The sequence below is a fragment of the Asterias rubens genome, chromosome 12, assembly GCF_902459465.1.
Source record: "Asterias rubens chromosome 12, eAstRub1.3, whole genome shotgun sequence".
Classification (NCBI taxonomy): Eukaryota; Metazoa; Echinodermata; class Asteroidea; order Forcipulatida; family Asteriidae; genus Asterias; species Asterias rubens.
In genome coordinates, this window is record NC_047073.1 from 6,371,631 (window position 1) to 6,393,955 (window position 22,325).

At 43.0% G+C, this 22,325-nt stretch overlaps 1 protein-coding gene across 1 annotated transcript in view; it reads left to right on the plus strand.

Annotated features, from left to right (window-relative positions):
• Positions 1 to 21,327, plus strand: part of LOC117297492 — a 56,308-nt gene extending 34,981 nt beyond the window's left edge. Inside the window, exons 3-15 of the mRNA XM_033780564.1 lie at positions 102 to 401; positions 1,039 to 1,168; positions 1,337 to 1,494; positions 9,172 to 9,338; positions 10,870 to 11,011; positions 11,755 to 11,843; positions 12,518 to 12,620; positions 13,518 to 13,619; positions 14,403 to 14,544; positions 15,184 to 15,320; positions 15,694 to 16,014; positions 16,786 to 16,928; positions 17,743 to 21,327. Coding sequence (XP_033636455.1) covers positions 102 to 401; positions 1,039 to 1,168; positions 1,337 to 1,494; positions 9,172 to 9,338; positions 10,870 to 11,011; positions 11,755 to 11,843; positions 12,518 to 12,620; positions 13,518 to 13,619; positions 14,403 to 14,544; positions 15,184 to 15,320; positions 15,694 to 16,014; positions 16,786 to 16,928; positions 17,743 to 18,897 — 3,089 coding nt within the window. The 3' untranslated portion in view covers positions 18,898 to 21,327. The remainder of the gene's footprint in view (positions 1 to 101; positions 402 to 1,038; positions 1,169 to 1,336; positions 1,495 to 9,171; positions 9,339 to 10,869; positions 11,012 to 11,754; positions 11,844 to 12,517; positions 12,621 to 13,517; positions 13,620 to 14,402; positions 14,545 to 15,183; positions 15,321 to 15,693; positions 16,015 to 16,785; positions 16,929 to 17,742) is intronic.
• Positions 21,328 to 22,325: the final 998 nt, after the last annotated feature.

Consider the following 22,325-nt stretch of genomic DNA (forward strand, 5'->3'; position numbering starts at 1 on the left):
GATGCTGTAGGTCCTCTGGTTTCTCATCTACACAAAATTCAGAAAGCAGCAACAATATTGGGTTTTTATTTATATTTACTTTTTCCCCTTAAATTTCGCAGGGAGCATTTCATCAAATCGTACACCATTTATTCTCAATGGCAGTGATCTGAACATGAACTGTACACTGAATCAGACTAAGACCAAGAATGCATCCGATATCATTTGGACAGCTTGTTCCAATAGCTTAGAGTCGATTCCCATAGCGGAGCAGTACTCAGTGGAGTTGATCGACGGTCGAACATCCTCCATCCGCATCAAGAATCTGCCGATGCGAGGCAACGCTATCTACTTTCAATGTGTGCTGCAGGATTCTGGTCAATGTGATGACTTTGATCATCTTGTTGAGGTGTATGTTGCACGTAAGTCAAACATGAAAAGTGTCTTAACCCATTGATGCACAAGGCGGTTTCTTGGGACCACCAAAAACACGTCAAATTGTACTTTTATGAACAGTCATAACTTAAAACTACTAGGTTTTGTTTGTTTTGCTTTTTAACAAATCCAGGTCCTTTTAGAAACCATGGCTTTGGCTCCAGATTACGCTCAAGCTAGCTAATGGCCCTCGTTTGTTTTGACAATTGTGCATGCTTTGCGTAAAACCTCAGGGCCCCAGATGAGAGAACACCAAGCCTGAAGCCGAATACAACACAGAAGTCATGGATTCCAAACGGCCATACATTGCAAGAAGATCTTTGTCATTTGGTTGGATGATTGTCTGTCAAATGGCATTCAATCATTATTTATTTTCTTTATTGGTTTTATTCACCCATTTTATTAATTCGTGCTCTGTTTATGTATTTGATTTTTCTCTGCATTTTTGTATTCCTTGTGCTGCGCAGTAGAGTATATTTATATAGGTCTCTGCACAACATAATTAATGTCCATACTATTTGTTTATTGGAATACACGCCATTCCGGCCAAAGGCTCAATCGTGAAACTATAGCAACTATTATTAAAAAACACTAAAATACTTCTATCCTTTATTTATTTGACAGTACTTCCTGCTCCAGCGAGGGATCTTGAATGTTTTAGCCATGATGCACTGAAAGTAACGTGTACTTGGAGGGATGGCGGAGGTAACTCCATCAGGGTCCGGAAAAATTACTTCCAATACAGGGACAGATTGTAAGTTTTCATTTTTCCTCATTATATTTTTTTAAACTATGATTGTAATAAGTACACTGACTGGCTGGCGTCCCTGAACAAAGATATTGTCAAAAAAGGGACAATGCCAACATAGGGCTAAGTTTGACTTCATTCTAAGTTTTACTTTTCTATGTTGTCTTTTTGTAGTGCTGCAGAGGATTGGAAGACACTGGAACGTGCATGGGACAACAATCGTGCTACAATAAATGCAAGCATTTTTGAGATGCAAATTCGAGTCATTCAAGAAAATGTTCTTGGCAATTGTTCCTCGCCTAGCTCGACCCGCTTTTCTATACCCAAACACAGTAAGATATTTAAACACATGCTAAGAAAAGCCCTCTACTTAAAGGCACTAAATACTGTTAGTTTACTCAAAATAACGAGCAATGGAGAGCTGTTGATAATATAAAACAGTGTGAGAAACAGCTTCCTCTGAAGTAATGTAGTTTTTGAGAAAGAAGAAATTTCTTAGTAAAATATTTGAATTGAATTTGAGACCTCGACCGCTGAGGTCTCGAATTCAAGCATCTGAAAGCACACAACTTGTGCGACTTGGGTGTTTCTTCTTTGATTATTCTCTCGCAATTTCGACGACCAATTAAGGTAACATTTTCACAGGTTTGTTATTGTATGAATACTTTGAGATACACCATAGAGCAAGGAACAGAAGGAGTTACAACTAGTTAGTCTTCAAAGGTTCCATGTGTGTTACTGTGGGCGGATAACGACCAGCGCTAATCGGCAGAAACATCTGCGGGCGCATTTCCTAACGAGCGAAGTATAAAGAACTAGGTATTATATGTCTGTGGTTACGCCACAGAAAAATACACTGAGTGCATTGCGTTCAAGCGTCCTTCTCAACCAACGGCATACGGCAAGGATGATTTAAGCTAAGAATAACAACATTTCAATGATTTTGGCAAACAAAAATGCAATAATAATTACTTCTTTGTAATATTCTTATAAAACAAACACAAAATCAGTTGAATAATAACAGCTCTCTCAATTTTCTCAACCAAAAATATCCTACCCGAAATTGTCTAAAAGTTATTAAAAAAAAGTAAAAATATGTAAGTCTACGTCACTCTACTTACCTGTAGAGCAAATTACTACAATTGCATATTCCCTATGCGCCGCTAGGTAACACTAAGACTTTTTTACAACAAGTGCAACAGCGCCCTCCATCGCCCAGTGCACACCAGCGCGAACGCCATACGCAATCGCCCTCTTTCTCTCTTAGCTCCGAACAGGTGACACGTTAATTTTTTAGGCTCCCTAGAAAATTGTTACTTTCCGTTAAACCGAGTCTCTTTGAGATATAAAATACACTGTGTTATTTTATTATTGTTACTTTGATAAAGACGTGTTTGTAGAGTGTGTGTGTCGTCTTTATTAATTTCTTAGTTGATAAAATGAGTTCTAGAAAGGCAGGGAGGGGTCGCACTGTCGCTACCGGGGATACTTCCCTTTCCCCGGGACAGCTCGACTCCTCGGGGGGCTACGCCGTTGACGGTCCGTCGTCGGCGCAGTCCTCCCAACCTTCACAGCCCCTGCGTGCTGCGTCGGTCGTGGACCCCGCTGACTTCGGGGGGAACATTTCCCGTTCCCCCTCGTCGGTCAGCGTCCAGGGGTCCAACCTGTCTAAGGTTAACGCCCGGGCACATGCAAGAAAACAAAAATTCCTGCTACCCGGGCCGTTTCCAAGAAGAATAAGGCAGGCAAAGGAAACCCCGTTCCGGGGTCTTCCACGCCTGCCGCTAAGCCACCCACTGGCCTACTGCGGACGGAGGGGGTCCCCCCTCCGCGTGTCTCAGTACGCCACTCCCCATCCAGCCCCACCGAATCTCCCTCGGTGGCCGTGGTGGGGGACGGGGTTGGGTTTGCCGACCGTAACCCGGCCGCTCATGCCATCGGGCTGGGCGCTCTGGCGGTCGGTAGGCAGATTGCCAATGCCGAGCCGGCGAACTGGGGTTCCCCCGGTATCCCGCGCTCGGTGGGTCCGTCCTCATCCTCGGGTTTTACCCGTTGCTCTGGGGTCCCTGTGACACAACCCTTGTCCGAAGGGACATCTGAGGCCACCCCATCCCTTTCTTCCCGTTGAGGGAAAAAGGTCAAAAAGGGGAAAAGGTCACGGCGCTCTTTGAGCTCCAGTGATTCCTCCCACAGGGGCAAACGTCACCGCGGTGACTCGCTTTCACGGGCCGACTTCATGGAGGCCTTTCAAGCGTTGACCGCCACCCTGGCGGGCAGGTTGGAGCAGGGCCATGGCCCAGTGGCTCCGCCCGTTTTGTCTGCCCTTCATGGCGTGTCAGCCCGGCCGGGTTTTCCGGCCCGGGTCGACGCACTGGTCCCGTTCGACCACCAGTGGGTGGCCTCGGGTAGCGGTATCCCTCATACCGTGAGCAGGGCCCCGGCGTCTCCGCCGTGCCACCGCTCGGTACCGGTGCCGACGCAGACTTGTGTCCCAGCGGTATCCCTGGCCCCTGTGGGGCCACCTGTGACCGCCAGGACTATAACATCCCTGTCGGGGATCAGTTTGCACCCGGCGTCAGAATTTTCTGATTTGGGTTCATCTTTGGGCCATGATAAAAGTACTGGGCACTCGCCCGGGACGAGTCGCCCCCCTGGGGATGACTCGTCCCCGGAAGAGTCGCCCCCCTGGGGATGACTTGTCCCCGGAAGAGGATGAGTTGTCCGCTATGCAGCGGTTGTCAATTCGTGAGACTGAGTTGCGGCTCGTTCAGCGGGACATGATCCGAGCGCTGAACCTGCCAGCCGTGGCCGACCCCCCTCCTTCTGAACGCCAGTCTTTCAAGAAGAGGTCGGGTCCAGCTCCATCGGTCCAGAATACTTTCCCGACTCTGCCCCTGGAACATGTTTGCACATATCGTATGGATGCAGTTATGCAGGTAGGGAAATGGCGGGCCATGCTTCACGCACTGAAGCTTACTATCGTTTTCCCCAAGGGGATTTCGATAAGTATTTTGCAACGCCCGTTCTCCCAGATTCGGCATCGGATAAACTCACTGCCGACCGGGGGGCTACTTCCTCCAAACGTCCCTTCGCCGATAAGGCCCGTGGGAAATTGGAGGAAGTGGCTAAGAAGTTGGACTCAGCCTCCCGTTTTGGGATGCGGTCCACTTCTTTCTTGTTACTCCTTTCCGAGTATTTGGCCTTGGGCGCTGACGGCGACTCGGCGGTTCCCGCCAATCTCGTGGTCGCTGCCCTGCACTGCCTTGATGATGGCTTGAGGACCATCCTGGACCAGTTCTCACGTATTTCCACCCTGGCTACGTCTTCCCGTAGGGCGAATGTGTTGGACGCACTGTTCCTTCCTTCAGTGGGAGCGCGCAAGCGTCTTGACGCCTTGCCGCTCACAGGTCCCGACCTTTTTGCGGGCCAGTTCCAAGAATCCATGGAAGCTGAGGCCAAGCGCATCAAGGAACCGGCTGCGCCCATGTCAAGGCGAAGAAGCAAGCCTCCTATACCATCCCACGGCGTCAACCTCAGCGGCCCGCCCGTGGTGGGTTTTGCGGCAGGGCCGACACTCAATCTAGTGTCCGAGCCGCGCCGACCCAGATGGGACACCAGCGCCCTCAATCGGGGCGGGGTTTTTATGCGCCAAACTCCCGATTCCCGGGGGCATGGCGCAAGTGACTCGCTTGCCTCAAGGCGGCCTCCCACCGACGGACCCGTGGGGGGCCGCCTTCAAAAATTTCTGGGGTCCTGGGGACAGGTTGTCTCTGACCGGTGGGTCCTCGAGACACTCGAGTACGGCTACGCGCTCGAGTTCACGGGGATCCCCCCGTCGGACATGATAATTCGGCCCACGCCAATTCCGTCCGACATGGGGAAGCGGTTGGCTCTCGAGGGGGAGATTTCCTCCCTCCTCCAGAAACGAGCAATTTACGCCGCTCCCATGCAAGGGGCGCGGAGGGGTTTCATGTCCACCTTCTTCCTGGTTCCCAAGAAGGAGGTGGGCGAGTGGCGCCCCATCTTAAACCTGAAACCCCTCAACAGATTCATACGTCCGCAGCGCTTCCGTATGGAGACGCTGCGGACCATTCTCGAATCTATCGTCACACCCGCCTGGGGGGCGAGCTTGGATCTGAGGGACGCATACCTCCACGTGCCCATCAGGCCCGAGGATCGCAAATTCCTACGCTTTATGTACAACAGCGTCATGTACGAGTTTGCTACCCTGCCCTTCGGGTTGTCCACTTCGCCCCGAGTGTTCACCCGGGTAGTGAAGACAATCGGGGCTGCTCTATGGAGGCGCGGGGTCATGATATTCATGTACCTCGACGACTGGCTGGTAGTGGGGCCATCGCGGGCGGCGACGGATGCGGCGCTCAGGCTCACCTGGCGCCTCACTTCCGATCTCGGGTTTCTAGTGAACACTGAAAAGTCGCACCCGATACCCTCGCAGACCCCTACCTTCCTCGGAGCGGCTCTCGATCTCCGCCCACCGAGGGGACTAGCCCGCCCTACGGAGGACCGCGTACTGAATCTTTTTCAGTGCGTGTCCCTTTTTCTCCCAGCGGCTGTGGCACCGGCAAGGGCTTGGCTCAGGCTCCTTGGCCTTATGGCCAGCATGGTGGACTTGGTGGATTTTTGTCGACTCCGGATGCGGCCAATTCAGCTCCATCTGCTGTCTTTTTACCGCCCTCGAAACCACCCTATCCACTTGCCGGTACCCACTACGCCCTGGCTGATCCCGCACTTGCGGTGGTGGCTGGACGAGGCCCATCTCACTCAGGGGCGCGTGTTCCGCCCCCCTCAGCCTTCGGTGACCATTGTCACCGATGCGTCACAGCAGGGCTGGGGGGCGACCCTCCACCCGCGCCAGATCGCGGGACAGTGGGGCCCGGAGCACCGCTCGTCCCACATCAATGTCCTAGAGTTGATGGCGGTCTTCAATGCCCTTCGGCATTTTCAGACTCCGGTGTCGGGACGCGCGGTGCTCGTGCGGTGCGACAATACCACGGTCGTGGCTTACGTCAACCGCCAGGGAGGTACCCGGTCGGCGCAGTTGTGTGCCCTGACTTGGGAGCTCCTTCACTGGTGCATCCGCCAGGGCGTTGCTCTGTCGGCAGTCCACATCCCGGGGGAAGAGAATGTGACAGCCAATGCCCTCTCCAGGGGCTGGATTGCCCCGACAGAGTGGTCCATGCTCCCTCAGGTGGCACAGACCCTCTTCCGGCTGATCGATCGGCCCCACGTAGACTTGTTTGCCTCACGGGCAAACAATCAGCTGCCAACGTATTGCTCAAGGGTTCCAGACCCCAACGCATGGCAGATCGACGCCCTGTCGATTCCGTGGGAGGGCCTCCTGGCTTACGCCTTTCCGCCATTCTCGCTCATCCCCCGGGTGTTGACCAAGATAGAGACCGCCCACTGCCGGGTGCTCCTCATAGCCCCGTTCTGGCCGCGTCAGCCGTGGTTCCCTCGACTCGTGAGGCTCCTGGTCCACCGCCTGGTGGTCCTGCCTCAACGTCCGGATCTCCTTTATCAACCCAGTTCCGGATGATTCATCCGGCCTCGAGGGAACTCCACCTGACGTGCTGGGTGTTATCACCCAGTCGCTCCGCACAGCAGGCCTTTCACGCCGGGCTGCAGAGCTTGCCGCCCAGTCGAGGCGTGCCTCCACTCGTAAGATCTATGATTGCCGACTACGCCATTTCTTTAAATGGTGTAGACGGCGATCTATACGTCCCCCCAGTGCTTCTCTGAAGGACATAGGGGATTTTCTTTTTTACCTTTACGAGAGTGGGCTAGCGACCGCCACGGTTAAAAATTACTGGTCGGCCATTGCAGCCATTCATGAGGGCTTTCCTGATGGCTCCTCGATTTCTACCAATCGAGCGATCTGTCAGCTGGCAAGGGGCATGTTTGTATCCCGGCCTCCGGTACGCAAACTTGTCCCGTCTTGGGACCTCCAGAGTGTTCTATCCACTCTAGCAGATCCCCCATTCGAACCCCTCAGCAACGCTCCTTTGCTGCAGTTGTCGATAAAGTTTTCCTTTCTGCTGGCGGCTGCTACGTCGCGTAGACGTAGCGAGCTCCACGCCCTGACATTGGCACCGGGTCACATTCGTTGGGAACCCGGTGGTGTCTGGCTGGTTCCTTCCGCAGGTTTTCTGACGAAGAATCAGTCTGATTCTTTTCAGCCTCCGGACATTTTCGTTCCGGACTTAAAATCCTTCTCTGTGGTCGCGGCTGACAGGCTTTTGTGCCCTGTCCGGGCGCTTAAATGGTACATAAGCCGCACCAAGCCTATCCGCTCTGGCCATCACCAACTATTCTTGGCCTCGACAACCCCTCATCAACCGGTAACGCGCAATACTATAGCTCGCTGGATTGTTACCGCCATCCGCTCGGTTCCGGGCGGGTGGCCGGCGGCCGAGGGCAATATTCACGCCCACGACGTACGCGGGGTGTCGTCCTCTTGGGCTTTTTTTAAAGGTATACCAATAGAGGAGATAACCAAGGCAGCCTGTTGGAAGAGTGCTACAACCTTCTCACAGTGCTACCTGAAGGACGTACTCCAGACTGACGGCCAGGCAGGCCGTGCGGTGTTGCAGTCGGCCTCCCGTGGGTCATCCTCCCGCTAGTCCTCTTCGCATCAAGTCTTCACCCTCGGTGAGTTCTTGTCTGTATGGCATATATTTGTGCCACTGTTTAACATTGATAATGTTTTTTCTTGTCCTATTGGGACGACACCCCCCGGGTCGTGTACGGACAATGTGGCCCCCATATTTTGCGTTTCTTATTTCTTGCAACAGCTGGTGCCTCCTTCCGGTCGCGCCTCGTTGCCATGACGCCATAATAATTGTATGATGTGCAATAGTCCCGCGTATACCCACCGCCTTCCAAAGCGGTGCTAGTCTATGCAATTGTAGTAATTTGCTCTACAGGTAAGTAGAGTGACGTAGACTCCCCCCCCACAGTAGTGTGGGTAGGGTCTACGAACGAATACTTACCTGTAGAGCATCCCTCCCGCCTGCCCCACTATACTTGGTTCTTGTATACTTGTACGTATGAGTTTCCGAGAAAGAGGGCGATTGCGCATGGCGTTCGCGCCGGTGTGCACTGGGCGATGGAGGGCGCTGTTGCACTTGTTGTAAAAAAGTCTTAGTGTTACCTAGCGGTGCATAGGGAATATGCAATTGTAGTAATTTGCTCTACAGGTAAGTATTCGTTCGTAGACCCTACCCACACTACTGTGGGGGGGGGGATTTTACAGTAACTACACTGTGATGGTGGCAAAGTAATTTTGTGTCTACCGTTCAAATGCATATCCCCCACTGGGAAAAGCGTTTGCAAACCATCTCAACTTGTTTTCAACGGCCGGAGACCAGCGACATTCTTTTCATGATAAAACAATCACTGCTACACTTTTCATTTCCTGATCAGCAAAACCTAACAAATGTCATAATTCATCACAGGAAAGGCTGATTTGTTTGCTTCAAAATTCAGTAAAAGGCTCAAAGTCGACAGTTTCTAATGTAGCATTGTGCACATGCAACGTGGCTGACATTGTTGTTATTATGAATGGAAAACGGCGTGATACCAGCGACGGCAGCGAAAGGCGGTAACACACATGGGGTACAAAGAGCTCGCTGCGGTCGGAATGTGTACAGCCTTTTACAGTCGCTGCGGTTCACATCCATAGTGTTTCCATTGGAGGTGGGTGCAGCGTTAATCGGATTAATTTGAGCATCGGGGATTAAGACTGGAGTTGTAACTCCTTTTGTTCCTTGCTCTATGGATACATCAAGTGAGAACACTAGTCTTTGACAATTACCAAAGGTGTCCAGTAGCCGATTTCACAAAATGCTAGGATTAACCCTATCTGGAGTTGGGACGAGTAACTTTACTTGTCCTAAGTCCTAAGATTAATCCTAAGTTATGAAGAGTTTGGTGAAATTGGCGGCAGTACCTTAAACTCTAAGTGACTTTTTCTTTTTGTTCCATTTCAGCGATTCCCAACGTGCCCAAAAACATCTTAGTGGATTTCACCTTGGGAGAGAGTGATGTGATCAGCATGAGAGTACAGTGGGCTATTCCAGAGGGATGGAAGAAGGCTCATGTCTACTTAGAGTATCGGATTAATTATACAGCTGAAGGCTCCAATCAGGATACTGTTGTAAGTCCCCACCCCGCTCATTAAAGGCAGTGGACACTATTGGTAGTTACTCAAAATAATTACTAGCATAAAACTGGTAACGAGTAATGGGGACATGTTGAAAGTATAAAACATTGTGAGAAATGGCTCTCTCTAAAGTAACATAGTTTTTGAGAAAGAAGTATTTTTCCACGAATTTGATTTTGAGACCTCAGAATTAGATTTTGAGATCGAGAAATCAAGCAGGTGAAAGCACACAACTTCGTGTGACAAGGGTGTTTTTCCTTCACTATTATCTCGCAACTTCGACGAGCTAAAATTTTCACAGGTTTGTTATTTTATGCATGTTGAGATATACCAAGTGAGAAAACAGTTTAAGAAAAAGTACACCAATATAAAATAAAATATGCACAAAACAAATCAAAGGCGTATAGACAAAAATAGGTGCACAGACACCATGATACTCTCCAAAGAACCTTGTCTTTAGTAGACAGTGCGATTCATTTAGCTTAGCCCAGTCAGAGTAACTTGAGCCCCTTTCACATAAAAGCAATTTAGCAAGGGTCCCTTGCTAAATTGTAGCATGGTTGTAAAATTTTACAAAAATGTTCCTTGTGTGAAAGGATAACAACTTGTACTGTCTAAGGTCTCTTGTATAATCTTGTCTAACAATTGCTACATTTTAAAACCATGCCTAATATTAAGCAAGGGACCCCTGTTAAATTGATGTCGTGTGAATAGCAGTTTACTGTTACTCTGCTGTGATGCTTTCAACACATACACACTCACTCTACAGTTGTCCAATACATTATAGGCATGACACAGCAACTCGAAAGCTTGTTTACATGTAGTTATGGGATTCTATTCTTGTTTATATGTTGCTATGATTGGTCCATGCTTTACAGGTTAGAGCTCAATGAGTCACCAGTCTATTTACACTGTGGGCACAATTTTGGTCAGATCAAAAATATAAGTGTTCACAGATTTTCACATAACTTACACGGCTTCAAGAAATAGTTAGCTTGAAATGCTTGATGTTTGAGAGATGAGCAAAATCATTATTTAGAAATGCAAACGCAATGTTTGAAATCAATTGTGAGGTTTTTCCCCACTCTTTCTGACACCCCTCTGATAACTGATTGAGCTTAAACTTTCACAGGTTTGTTAGTTCATGTTTATGTTTGACACGTACCAATGATGTATGCATGCTTTAATGGGTCAGTCTGTGCTGCTGAGTTCCGTGAACAAATTAAAGGTTTTTTATGGGGTTTTTTTCACGATTGTTGCCCTTCAAATATGTATGGGGAAGTGTGTGGATAAGCTATACCATGCTTGATATGTGCCCTATTTTTGACAAAATTTGTTATGTTTGCCATGGATTGTTAACATACTAAGGTGATTTGGTATCTTCCAAGGTTCAGCAGTTTTTCAGAAATATTTCCTTGGTGGGGGGGGGGGGGGAATAGCACCGATATTAACTTTATGTATAGTGAATTTCAAGAAATATAATTTGTCAGTAATTATTACCTGATTGTGTCAAAACCTTTTTCAGGTGGAAGTCAACAATACTAGCTATACAGTGTCTAACCTATGGCCATACAGTAACTACACTGTGATGGTGGCAAGTAAACTTCAGTCTGCAGATAATTGGAGTGAATGGTCCCCGGGGGTCACTAACCTTTCACCTGAGATTGGTAAGGGACTATTCAGGGTTCTCCGATAGTATTTTTTTCCACAGAATATTTGGCAAGAAGGTACAGTGATACCAAATTTAGGCTGAAGTTAATACTTGAATTCAATGAGTTAATGCAGATATAATACTCAATAATATTAAAAGTCTTTCAGCCTCTCAAAAACCAATCACATCCATTTTCGGACAACTTGACCCATTCAAAATGTTTGCGCATTACTGCATAAAAGAGACCCCCCAAAATGAGCTTTTTCCTATACTGATTTGTCGCCAACTTTCATGAAGCACTTATCCACTTCCCAAGCCGAATTGGACCAACTTAAAAGCCTAGTTTCAACCTTTCTCCTCAAATGTTGAGGCTTAAGAACCCCATGTTTGAATCCATTGTTAAGTCAACACAATCTATTAGTTGCAAGACCCCCAAATGTTATTATATTATTCAAAAGTATTATTGTGGGTTACACAAAATGATAATTAGTTTGGCGCATGAATGTTGGCCTATTTGTTTTATATATATATTTTTTAGTGCACATGGTCTGTTTGCTGCCAACTGGTGTTTTAAAGTATTACAATGTACATGCTTATGTTACACTCAGTTACCTGTTCATGTTTGTTGTGTTGTCATGTAGCCTTTGAGAAAGACTCTGTAAGGGTCGAAACGTCAGGCCATTAACTATTTTCTGAATTTTCACCAAGAACTATATTTTTGCTTTAAAATATTGTTTAATGTGCACCTTTCTGTTAAAGCACCAAGCGGCCCCGTTCTCCACCTGAACAGTTCCATGAAGACTGGGAAGACTGCCCTCTATAAACGGGACATTGTCTTAACATGGAAGGTACTACCAACTTTGTTTCTGTGTGCGAATCATAAATATAAAATCTAAAAGTATACAAATAAACTGCAGCTAACACTCTCAATGGTTGCTACACCATTGGATGGGCTCTGTATTATTTTTTATTGAAAATCAAATTTTTGATATTTGACTTTAGAAAAAAGACCTTTAAGTTTATTTGTCATTAACTATATACTGTCATTACCACTTCACTGGTTTACGTTTTCTCACGCAAAAAGCATACAATAAGCGTAGCACTCGGGTGGGTTTCAAACCCATGACTTGCCAACTTCAAATCCTATGTTTTGTTATAAAGCCGGTACTGCAACGATTTAATAGATGTTAACATTTAAAGGAACATTACAGAAGTGGTTTTTGCTAATAAAACAGTTGCTGGCAGTGTAAGCACATGCCTTTATGTAATTCACCATGTACATAAACTGACAAACATGTAAAAAGCAAATAGTGAAAAACGAATGACAAATTTTGCATGACATTGATTATACAAAAATGAATAAAATGCCCACTCACTGATAAAATCCAAACAGGAAATTAGTTTTATTTCTTTTTTTACTATCATCATCGTTAGACCCTAAATATTTTATGTAAACCTGTGATCTTAGACAAGTTTTTTCTTACCAAATATAAATCAAGTTTTTAATATGATTCCTTCTCAGGCTCCAAGTCCAGAGAGAAGAAATGGGCTCATCAGAGGATACCTAGTTGAGAGTAAACAAATTGGTAATGTCACCGTCTATCAACCGCAGTATGTCATACCAGGTAAACATGCTAAGCAAATGTTCCAAGTACTCGAAAAAACAACCTTCTTACACAAAGTTGTGAGCTTGCAGATGCTTGATTTTGAGACCTCAATTCTAAATCTGAGGTCTCAAAATCAAATTGGTGGAAAATTACTTCTTACTCAAAAACCACATTACTTCAGAGAGAGCTGTTTCTCACAGTGTTTTATACTATCAACAGCTCTCCCCATTACTCGTTACCAAGTAAGGTTTTATGCTAATAATTATTTTGAGTAATTACCAATAGTGTCCACTCCCTGTAAGCCTTAAATTAAGCTTCTTTTTTTTCTTTTTTGTTTAGCTTAGTAAGAATAACCTTACTTTGCCTATTTTAAAAGTGGTGCTCGGACAATGAACAATAATCATCTTGGAATTTGAATTATTTACAAAAGTTCACTATAACGTGGTTTTGTCGGGTCTCCTTATTTTTGTTCTTGAACAGTTGGATTGAAAACATTGGGGATGCATTTTTCTCCATTTTCACTGGAAATCAACCAAACAATTTAACTAGACAAATAAATAAATAAAAATGATAACAATACAAAATTGAATATTTTAAATAAATTTTTAAAATAAATTTTCCATAGTTAAGACAAAATTCATTAAAACAAGAACATGAAACCGTATAAAATTCCCCAAATTGCACAGTGGGGCTTTATAATAAACCAAAGAAAAGTGTATGCTAGCAGACTTCACGCTCGTAAGCCACACTCTTTTCTCGCTTTGCACTTCGCTTCGCAGTTTTAAACAAACTATTACATGCCTGACTTCCAGTGTTTAAGTGTTTTTATTTCTTTAAATGGTTAGAAATTTAGAAAGACAATGGCAATTAGTTCTACTGACTTGATTAATATGATAATAATGTTTCCCTCTGTAGGCCTTGACAACTTCAAATCCTATGATGTGCGAGTTGCAGCATTCACTAAAGAGGGCGCTGTTGGGCCGTACAGTTCCTTGATCGTCGGTGATTTGACTGAAGGTAAGACTCCAATGGCCTGATGTTTGTACATCCTGCTATCAATTTTACAAAATTCCTCCTAACTTAGGATTAATCTTAGTACTTTGGATGAGTTCAGTTCTGTATCCAAAGATGTAAGGACCTTTGAACCCATCTTAAGTTATGACGAGTTACTCGTTCTAACTGGAGATAGGATTAATCCTAACTGTATGAAATTGGCTGCTGGCTTCTCTCCTAACTGTGTCAGGGTCAGTGCTAGTAGAATGCAGTTTTCCCCATTTTTGAACACAACCAATGTAATGTGGGGATGCATTTTTCTCCATTTTTCTCCATTTTCACTGATAACTATTGTTATCATTTTTATTTATTTATTTGTCTAGTTAAACAAAAATTGTTTGGTTGATTTCCAGTGAAAATGGAGAAAAATGCATCCCCACATTACATTGGTTGTGTTCAAAAATGGTGGAAACTGCATTCTAATAGCCCTTGCATTATGCCAAATGCACTTCCATTTGTGTGGAAATGAAAAAAAGTTGACAAAACCAAAAAGCGCTCTCCTGTTTGTGTCCGTGTACTTCAAGATGCTTATTACCCTTAAGAACTTTGGCAATTTTTTTTCTCCACACTTCAAGCAAACAGGATGCTCTGCTTAAAATAGCACAATACACAGAGATGGAACAGTGTGTCAGATCAGGGTTATGATATAGGCCATACAATACAGTTAGATATCACACTCATGGATTCAAGTCTTATAAAAATACATTTTTAACATTTTTTTTTTTTTTTTTGGTTTACTTTGCTCAGTGCCAGATCCAGTTGAGAATTTCCGATCTGTTGAGCCGACGCCCACCAGTATCCAATTAATGTGGGACACGCCCTCCAACCCCAAGGGTGTGGTCAAAACTTACTTTATTGAATGGACAGACTCCAAGAACTCTAGAAATGTGTAAGTTCTCCCCAAGTATTATTCCTTTGTTTGTTTGTTTGTTTGTCTGTATAAGGCTGTTGTGTATAAGCCTCGGCTTTCTCTAGAAGCCTCATGCTCTCCATCCTCTCTTGTTCATAGTTAATTCCTAGTTATTTATTTATTATTTGCTTTAACAAAACAGTATATTGTTTTTGTACAATTTTATGCCCTTTTGATTTGGTTACATTTCTATGTACTGTTTAATTCTCACAATTGTTCTTTTTTTCCAACAAGAGTATGGAATAAATGTATTATTGAATTGAATTCCTCTGGATGTATGGTGATAATTAAACAGAAATCAATGGTCACATGCTCTATAGTCTAAGCTCAATATCATAAAGCGTTCAAGCAGTCGTTTTATGCTTATGGATCAACCCCTTGGCAATTACTGTAAGCATGCAGATGAGTGACGCAACAATGCAAATCTATTTTGTATGCAAACACATACATACTGTCAAATCTTCTTGCTCATTTATGAAATGCACTTTTGCTTAGGCATGCTTTTCTGTTATAGCTATGACAAAAATGTGCTCATCCTTACACATCTTTTTGAAATTGGGCCCTGTGGAATGTTACTTATACTTATTATTTTATACTATATTTTGTTTTTGTCAATAGCTACATATATGGACTTGCAACCAATTATTCCATTGGAGAGCTGCAGCCATATACAAAGTATACAATTTCCATCAGTGTTCAAAACAGTGCTGGAACCAGTACCACAGTCAGCCAACAAGTTCAGACGGATTTTGCAGGTACAAATTTTGTAAAGTAATTAATTGTGTCATTGTTTTTCATCACACTGGTGCTCCTACTAAAACTCATTCTGCTGTAAAAATCAAGCTAGTTTTTCTGTATTTGTGCTCATTGTCGTAAAAATAAATTCAGCTCCTACCCTGGGATAAAAAAACTATTTCTAATTCACAAGCTAGACTTTCTAAACTTATTCGCTCATACTCTTATTTCAATATTTCTATAAGGATGATTTATGGAAACATTTCTGTTTTTTCAAGAACTGCAAGAATGAAAGATGTGTCGCTTTGAATATCAATATTTTACTGCTCATTGAATATGAAATGTACTATTCTTAACTACTAAAACGTGTCTTTTTGTATGTCCTGTTTGCAGAACCGACACAACCCCAAGAGTTAGTGGTACGCAGGTTTTCTCCAACTAAGATCACAATTGACTGGGAGAAACCAGAGGTGTTTGATGGCCCGATGAGTTGGTACAATATCAGGTACAGACCGCTGACAGAACCGTCGGGGTCTAGCATCAACAAATCTGTTTCCGATTCCTCCATCACCCTTACAATTAACTGCTCAGCATTTGATGAAGCCGTGCCGTTTGTATTTGAGATCTTCAGCATGATTGGAAGTGGAGGCAAGGAGAAGATGGTTCGAACTCCTGTGAAAATAGAGGAGGAAATGTGCGGGGGTGCAATGCCATGTAAGTAGAGTCATGATTCTCACTTTTTATGTTCCTCTATTATAAACAGTCACAATAGCCATCCTCTAATGTGCCACTGTCAGACAAAAACATTAAGTTTAAAGGGAAGGTATACATTTGGCAATGGACTCCTAAAATGAATGGCAATAAAAACTTGTTGTTAGAAGCCTACAGCAGCCCATGATAGTATAAAGCATTTTGAAAGTAATGTGGTGATGTAAAAAAGATGTTATCCTCAACAATTTGAACTGAGAAGTGTTACTGTCAGAAGTATTTCTCAGATTTTGTATTTCTTTTACAAATTATTTTTGTTGGACATATTCGCTCCAGATTTTCAGCAATATCTTAAAAACATAACCACCCTTTTGAATGAAATTTTCACATATTAGTTTAGTTGGTTACATTTATATTGGATTAAAACAATCGAACAGTTCCAAAAACCTAAGGTAAACTTTGCCTTAAATCCAAAATTGTGTAATATTTAGCAGTCAGTTTCCCTTGTGGTTTATTACTTGATAATTGAAATAAAAAATTGCATCTCCTTAAAATGTTTTCTCTGCTGCCGCTTCCAAGGTTGTATCATAAACTTGGGTTTGATCCCTGGCATGTACAGGTTGTATGGCTTTTCTCACTTGCATCCCAAAACAAAGTTGTTGACAAACTAGTGAGACCGTAAACATTAAGGCGAACTCTGCAGCGATTTTCTTCCTCTTATTACTGAAAGTATAAACTGACACTGTGTGTATTGATGTTTGTTTCTCCTGTGATCAGATACAACAATAATGATCATAATACTGATTGTGGCATTCTCCTTGGTACTGCTGATCCTCTGCCTCTGCTATTCAATCCGCAATTCCTCCATCATGAAACCTGTGCCGGATCCATTTTTCATCAATGGAATTCTGGAACTCTCGGTAAGTTTCTCAACCATATAAGTCAGTGGTGCAGTTACGACATAAGATATCTAAGACAGCACCTTGGGTCATATGAATAAAAAATAGATGTGAATGGGAGTTGTAATACAAAGGAAACCTTTTGTTAAGAGCCATTCAGCCATTGTTTTCAAGAAGTATTTACTCCAAAGCATTAAGTGAATACTTTGCAGTAAAAGAATAAGTTTATTCATACGGAATTTAGAAGATGCTTTTATACTGAATGATTTCTACTTGGAAGTTTATGCTTTTACTTTTTGCTAGTTCTTGTCAGTAATTACTACTTTTTCTTCATACGACCCCTTACACTAAGAGCTTTAAATCCTAGTCAAAGAGTCGGACTGAGACTGGATTTTAAGAGACTAACGCCCATTTCAAATAAGCGCTCCAGAGAGGCTCCGCAACCAAATTCTGAATTAAGTACGTGAAAGTTTGATGTCTGAAACAGTTGGGAGTGGCTGAGCTCTGGAAGTTGAAAGATTCGACCGTTGCAGTCGTTTTGAAACAACTCTGGAGCGCCTTGGTTTCAGACGTTGATCTTGTCATGAGCCGAAACAATGTAAATGTTATGTTAAGTTCGCCTGACTGAAACCAAGAGAGTCGCTCCTAATCTAATAGATTCTGCGCGACTCTGGCTACCTGTCTGAAACAACGGAAGAAAGAGACTGAGACTAGGAGCTTGAAATGCTAGTCAAAGAGTAAGCCTTAGACTGAGACCTAAAAGTTTTGAGACAAAATCATCAAGATTATTCTTATCACTGAACTGATAATCATAATTGTTTGTCGTTTCTTACAGAATGACAAGTTTAAACCCAATGGGCGTCTTTCCTCACGTCGGCAAGAGAAGGAAGATTATGATGTCTTGAGAACGAGTGAGTTCACCAATGAGTTGATAGGTAAAGGGCAAGGGATTGTGTCCATGGGTTCAAGCAGTGGAAGTAGCAGTGACCAAGGGTTCCATGAAATGAATGGTGAGATGGAGAATATGAGCCTGGAGGTAGGAAGCGGTGTGTCAGTCAATCGTTACTCCAGTGGGTACTGTCAATCTGACTCTGACCTCCAACAGCAGAGGATGCTCTCAATGCAGGAGACTGATGAAGTGGACTCAGTGTTTAATCATCCTGAGGACGATGACGACGATGATAGTGTAAGCCAAACCCAGGTTGTTACAAGCTACAGAATCACCCTGCCTCCAAGTGAGGCCACATCTCCTGAACCCGTTCAGAGACGGGTAGGTAGCCTAGAGAGTGTCCAGTACACCTCCAGAAGAGTGTCACCGGTAATCGCCAGGAGAACACCTTCAACTGGTCCGTCAACCCCTGAACAACAGCGCTCAGGTAGTCAATCTGGTTATATGAGCTATGTACAGGTAGGGGCACTCATCCAACAGTTTCCTCCAGCGGGTTTGAGACGGCAAGATACTGGAGAGGAGTCAGATACAGCCTACAGCCAAATGGGGATGCAGATGCCAATACCTACATCTCCACCCCCACCTTATGCGTCAGTCTGGCCATCAGATACAAGTCCAGAAACAATTGAGCCTACTACCATTATAGACATGGGTAAAGAAGAGATGGACGGACTCCACGGGGAACTAGGCTTCAACAATAACAGTAAGGAGATTCCAGATATTCATGGCAACAACAACTTCAGACCCCAGGCGAATGACATCATCGTTGCGACAGCGTTCTCATCACCGGCTCCAGCTGGAAGCCTCATGCCGTCTGTCCGTTCTCCACTTCCTAGGTTATCATCCTCAGGGAGTGACAACTACATCGATGTCATCGGAGGAAACATCTCACCGAGGGCAAATCCATCGACTCCCGGATCCCCGACAGTAATTTCCTCTCCACTGCCAGTGTCCTGTGGCAACAGCGACACCAGCTGTCAGGACTATGTCATGCAGTGTCAACTACCCCCACCTAGCCCCATGGAGACTTCAATAGTGTGAAGCTTTCAAACTTTATGAAGAATTGCCGAAGTGAAAAGTCAAGTCTGAGGGACAAAGATTCCTCTGTGATGAGGGTTTCAAAGCAATTCAAATTTATTTGAAAACTGAGGACACTGTGATGCTACCATAAACTGTAATGAAGTAACAGGGGCATGAAGCGCCTACAGGCCTGGAATTTCATCTCTTAAAGGGCAAGGCCATTTCATTTTGCAAGGGGACTTCCACTGGAAAATCTTAAAGTCAAAGGGAAACTTTTGAAAGGGCACCAAGGCCAAGACATGGGGCAACGAGTGTTGGAAAACGTATATTAAAAGCTTGACAAGACATTGAACTCTTGGAGCTTTGTCTTCTTATCTTTACCCACCAGAGATGATGATTTGGTTCATACAACAACTTGATAAAGTGGTTTTATTTTGGACTTGAATTACACACAAATTGTTGTGCTATGTTTTTTGTTTGGTTTTGCTATATTGTTACTTGCAATTGCATCTCTTCCACTAATATTTGATTTTTCAATTTGTTTGGAACTTAACACCAACTGTATTCAGGATTGTATTCCCACCTCTATTTTGACTTACTTTTATTTATTAAAAATTGTTTAAAACATGTAAATATAAAGAATTATTTACAAATTTAGCTCCTACTTGTGACAGTAGAGTTGAGTTCTCCCTGAAGTTGGACAGAGTTAAGGTTTACTAATTGTTGTATTCATGTTAAAATGGTGTAGATAGACAAATTGCAGGTTTGTAAAATTCATAAATTCTGGCATGCAACTGATAACCTGATTTCATCTTCTTTTTTCAAAACAGTGCCACAGAAAAGTTGTGGGAATTTTTGGTAATGACAAAGTTGCGTGTCTGTAAATTTGGTCTTTAGATGGGATGGGATGTAAACCATAGGTCCTGAATGTTGTGCAATGCACAGAAAAAGAACCTAGTTACACTTTAAGAGAAGGGCTTTGTCCTTGAAAGGGAATTCAAAAGCAAACAGATTTCCGTTTTTTATATTGTTCCAAAACAAAAATTGCTTAAACTGTTCTCAAACAAAATCTTCATGGTGAAAATTGAGTATGTAAAGTTCGCTCTAAAAACATGCACGATGTTTTCTAAGGACCATGTAACACTAGGCAATTTACAGGCAGCCAGTTCCAGGCAATCTTCAAGAAGAGAATTCGTTCACATTTCAATGTTCACATGTATTCTTCTTGGGGATCTTAAGACATTGTTTGAAAAGTTACTCATGTGCTACCAAAGTGGTCTTGTAGTTTGCACTGCAGTTGATTGCCTCTAAGTTGCCAAGTGTGACAAGGCCCTAAGAGTGCTGGCTTTACTCATGATGAGTAGTCACGCAATTGATCATCAATGTAAACAAAAAGATTTTATTATACGAAATCATGTTTTTCAGAAATTCAATGTACAATTTGACTGTTCTTTCTTAAAACAGATCACATTATTTGAAAGATGCAAAACCAAAACTGAACAAAATATTTTTGTTACAACTGTATTTAACAATGGCAGCTATACTCTAGGAATCATGAGATATGGACGAAATTTGTTTTTACTTTATCGTATTCATCAGCATTTAACATAATTGCAATGAAATTCTAAGAGTCAAGACTCCTGAAAAAATATGTCAGGAAGAGTAAGTGTATGTTGTTTTTGTCAAAATGTTTTTAAAAGTTTGAAAATACTTGTTTTGAGACAAGATTTACACCAAAGATATTTGACCTTATGGACTAGCCGCCCTGTTGTATATATATCATAAACTGAGTGTGTAGAAACAAATGTAGAACAAATATATGTCGATTTATATATTGAAGCTAGTTGCTCAAATTAAACAGCTGAGCCTAATTTCATAGCACATTGCTAAAATCTGAGCTTATAGCAACCAACTGTCGAGGGATACCATAAGCCCAGAATTTCACATTAAACAGAGCCTTTAACTTGGACCTTAGGTCAATACCTTGAAGCCCTTGGTGAGGCTTGTCAGCTGATCAGCTAACTTCACCTTCGATTGTGTCAATACATTTAACACTGTCTATGACCTAGTTGTGTGTGCTTGGTCATTTCCCCCTTTTCGTAGTTACAAAGTTACAGAAACTGACAAGACGTAGAATTGGGGATAAGGTTCTTGGTCCTCTATTTGTACATTTCTTCCTAGCTTGACCAAATCCTTAAACTTGACCAAATCCATTTGGAAGGGAAGTGCAGTGTATAATCGTAGAGTTAGGACTGGTATAATTCTGTAACCCAATTGTTACTAACACCATAGAGCTAGTTTACATGTATAGTTATATTGCTGTCAGGCCAACATGCGAGGTGCACCAGCCTACTGAGTATACTTTGGTTCCCCTTTTAAAAAACCTTTTAAAGGCAGTGGACACTATTGTTAATTACTAAAAATAATTATTAGCATAAAACCTTTCTTGATAGCGAGTAATGGGGAGAGGTTGTAGTATAAAACATTGCGAGAAACGGCTCCCTTTGAAGTGGAGTACTTTTCGAGAAAGACATAATTTTCCACGAATTTGATTTCGAGACCTCAGATTTAGAATTTGAGGTCTTGAAATCAAGCATCTCAAAGCACACAACTTTGTGTGACAAGGGTGTGTTTACTTTCATTGTTATGTCGCAACTTCGATGACCGATTGAGCTCAAATTTTCACAGGTTTGTTATATATATGCATATGTTGAGATACAGCAAGTGAGAAGACTGGTCTTTGACAACTACCAATAGTGTCCAGTGCCTTTATTGGATCCCTCTGCAGATATCACATTTACTGTATCTCTCGTCTTTGTAAATTATATCAAATTTACAAATGTAACTTTCAGTGATTTACTTGATCTTGTTTAACACATTGAAATAATACATTTAAAATACGATTCTCTTTTTAAACTGTAGAAACTGTAGCTGCAACTTTATGCATGTGTGTAATGTATGATTGTAAATAATTAACAAATATATGTACATGAAGATTATCTGCCATAACCCATTATGTACAGTGTAGTTAAGATTATGTGATGATGGTCGCAACTTCTATTTTAGAGACTTTATGTGAATATTTTTGTATGTAAAACATATATCTGCATGTCTGAAAAAAAAGCATGTTGAAATTTTATTGGTTTGAATGAAGCTCACAAAACGAAGCACCATTTTATATTATCATCTTCCTCAGTTATTTGCATGTTTTGTGTGATCTTTTTAAAATGCAGTGTTATTAACTTTGTCTTTGTTGTACTTTTGTCTTAAGTTTTTCCTGAGATATCCAAGAAAAAAGTTGTTTTACAAGACATCAGGTAGCCTACAAGTAATAGAAACTTATTTTCTAATCAAAACTAGTCAAGGTAACAGTCAGAAATAATGTACAAAGGCCCAAGATTTGTCACGGTTTTCCCCATTAATTCATGATTGTTTTAGTCCTTTTTCAT